The 3,215-nt window shown below is 43.5% G+C and overlaps 1 protein-coding gene across 1 annotated transcript; it reads left to right on the plus strand.

Annotated features, from left to right (window-relative positions):
- The first annotated feature begins 2,020 nt into the window (after nt 1–2,020).
- Nucleotides 2,021–2,437, plus strand: LOC141632911 (uncharacterized). Its single transcript, XM_074445413.1, has one exon. It carries the CDS (start codon nt 2,021–2,023, stop codon nt 2,435–2,437), a length of 417 nt encoding a protein of 138 aa, XP_074301514.1.
- Nucleotides 2,438–3,215: the final 778 nt, after the last annotated feature.

A 3,215-nucleotide genomic window follows, 5' to 3' on the forward strand; every position in this document is an offset into this window, starting at 1 on the left:
ACGGACCTAAATAAAGCCTGCCCTAAAGATCCTTTTCCACTACCACACATCGATGCAATGGTGGATGCCACGGCTGGGCATGAAGTACTCACTTTCCTAGATGCCTGGAGTTGTTATAATTAGATCAAGAAGCATCCGCAAGATCCACAGAAGACGACATTCATGTCAAAACGAGGCATATACTATTACAACATAATGTACTTTGTCTGAAAAACGCTGGCTCCACCTACCAACGACTGGTAAACAGGATGTTCAAACAGTAGATAGGGAGGACAATGGAGGTATATATTGATGATATGGTAGTCAAATCAAAGGAAGCCGGTATGCACATGGAACATTTGTCAGATACCTTCTGAACTTTAAGCGAATACAAGATAAAACTTAATCCGTCCAAGTGCTCGTTTGGGGTGTCCTCCGGAAAATTCCTAGGATACATAGTAACGCGAAGAGGAATTGAAGCCAGTGTGGAGCAGATCAAGGCAGTTCTCCAGTTGGAGTCACCACAGAGGCCAAAAGACGTATAACGGTTAGCAGGAAAGGTGGCAGCATTAAGCAGATTTATCTCACGAGCTTCGGATAGATGCAAGTTATTCTATGATATACTGAGAAAGAGCCAGAAGTTGAGTGGACAGAAGAGCATGAGAAAGCATTCAAGGAACTCAAGTGATACCTAAGCACGCCACCACTGCTGGCCAAGCCAGAGCAGAGGGAACCACTGATCCTGTATTTATCGGTTACAGAAGCGGCAGTAAGTGCTGTTCTGGTCAAAGAGCAAGAGGGGATGCAGCATCCAGTGTATTACATCAGTAAGTCTCTGCTTCTTGCAGAAACCAGGTACACGCCCTTCGAAAAATTAGTGTTAGCTCTTGTCACTGCTTCGTATAAAATACGCCTGTATTTTGAATCTCACACTATTCACGTGGTAACTAATTACCCACTAAAAACGATCATGAGAAAGCGTGAATTATCTGGAAGAATGACCAAGTGGTCGGTACACCTGAGTGGCTACGATTTACAATTTGAGCCCAGGACGACAGTCAAGTCCCAGACATTGGCAGATTTTGTCTCGGATTTCTATCCCGCTGCCCAAGTGGAGGCAGAAAAGGGGATATTAGCATTAAGAGAGGACCAGGAAAGTGGAACTTGGACATTATACATAGATGGGGCCTCGAATGCTCGAGGAGCTGGTGTAGGTCTGTTCCTTCGGTCCCCAAAGGGAGATATGATGGTACAAGCAGTCAGGTGCGAATTCAACGCAACTAACAATGAGGCAGAGTACGAGGTACTTATACTCGGGATGCAAATGGAGTAAGGGCTCAAGGTAAGGAACCTGAGAGTGTATAGCGACTCATTGCTTATGGTGAACCGTGTGAACAATGAGTACGTGGCGCGTGATTCAAAAATGATAGCCTACCTGAAGGTAGAAATAGCACAGAAGCTGAAATTCTGGTCTTTCAAGATTACTCAGGTCCCAAAGGATCAGAACGTGGAGGCACACGGTCTGGCCACATTGGGAGCCACCTTCAAAACCACAGAACTTTCTAGTATACCAATTACTCATAACTAACTCCAGCTATACAGAAGGAGCTGGAACAAAATCAACAAGAGGAAACAACGCACGTGCAACACCTGAATGGAGCTGGAATCCTGGTATCAAATGAAAACCAGTAGGTGGATTCAGATTGGAGGAAACCTTATGTAGAGTGGCTGAAAGATGGGAAACTTCCAGAGGATACGAAAGAAGCATAGAGTTTCAGGATCAAGGCTTCCATATTCGTGCTAATAGATAACATACTCTTTAGGAGATCTTTGGCGGGACCTTATCTCAGGTGCCTGAATAAGGAAGAAGCCAGCATAGTGCTCCAGGATGTACAAGCGGAGAGTGTGGGAATCACGCCGGGGGAAGAAGTCTATCTAATAAAGTCTTAAGGGAGGGGTATTTCTGGCCAGGGCCTTAGGAAAAAGAGTGTATATGCTTGCCATGACCAACTACTTCTCAAAATGGATCGAAGCTGAAGCAATGACAGAAGTGAAAGAGGCCCAGGTGATCTCTTTTATAAAATGTAACATCGTCATCAGATTTGGAATACCATCTAAAATCATATGCGATAATGGATCCCAGTTCATATCTGATAACACTGAAGGGTTTTGTTCACGTTGGAATATAACATTAAGAATGTCTGCTCCCCGGTACACACAGACAAACGGACAAGTAGAATCCAGCATTAAAATCATTGTAGAAAACCTCAGGAAGCGGCTGGAAGAGCTAGGGGGTAAGTGGGCAGACGTGTTACCACCGGTACTCTGGTCAGACAGAACGACACCAAATATAACAACGAGGCAAACGCCATTTAGCTTGGTATTCGGTGCAGAAGCTGTAATCCTATTAGAAGTTCTGGTGCCAACGCACAGATATGGCTGTCAGACAGCAGAGTAGAATTAGATCGAAATGGCCAGGAACCTGGACACAGTTAACGAGCTAAGAGAAAGTGCTTACATACGCATGGCATTATACAAGCAATCCGTAGCCAGAACATATAACAAGAATGTCAACGTGAGGACCCTTATAGTAGGGGACCTAGTACTTAGAAGGGTGTTTGAAAATATCAAGAATCACAAGGCAGGTAAGTTTGCTTACAAATGGGAGGGACCGTATCAGGTCGAAAGCATTATTGGGAATGGGGCATACAGGTTGATGACCATGCAAGGTCAGATCCTGCACAAACCCTGGAACATTCGCCATCTAAAACAGTACTTTGTCTGACAAAGTACTGAAACCTTAGTGTACAAAGAACCTTAGTGTACAATATTCTCTCATACAATACTTGAGCTTTATTACGATCATTAGTGCAAAATACATAATATTATAGTGAAATCCTCTCCTGGCTTGGTGCCTGTGGTTTTTTCCCATTTAAGGGTTTTCCACGTACAAATTCCTTGTCTTATTATTGTTTATTTGCCTTACTTTGCTTTTCTAGTTTCGTACTCTGCCCTACATATTCACAGATAAGTTCGAGCTAGTTAACCTTGCCTAGACCTACCTTGACCTGATTTTGCTTTGTGCAAAATCCATACAAAATAATTGGCGCCCACCGTTGGGCATCTAGTTCTTTAAAATCTTTTTTCCTTATCTTATAAAAATCCAAATAACCTACAAAAATAGCCCAGTCTACCATTGAAGAACAATTGAACGCAGCCCTCCAGCAACTTGCTGA

Source organism: Silene latifolia, chromosome Y (assembly GCF_048544455.1).
Source record: "Silene latifolia isolate original U9 population chromosome Y, ASM4854445v1, whole genome shotgun sequence".
Lineage (NCBI taxonomy): Eukaryota > Viridiplantae > Streptophyta > Magnoliopsida > Caryophyllales > Caryophyllaceae > Silene > Silene latifolia.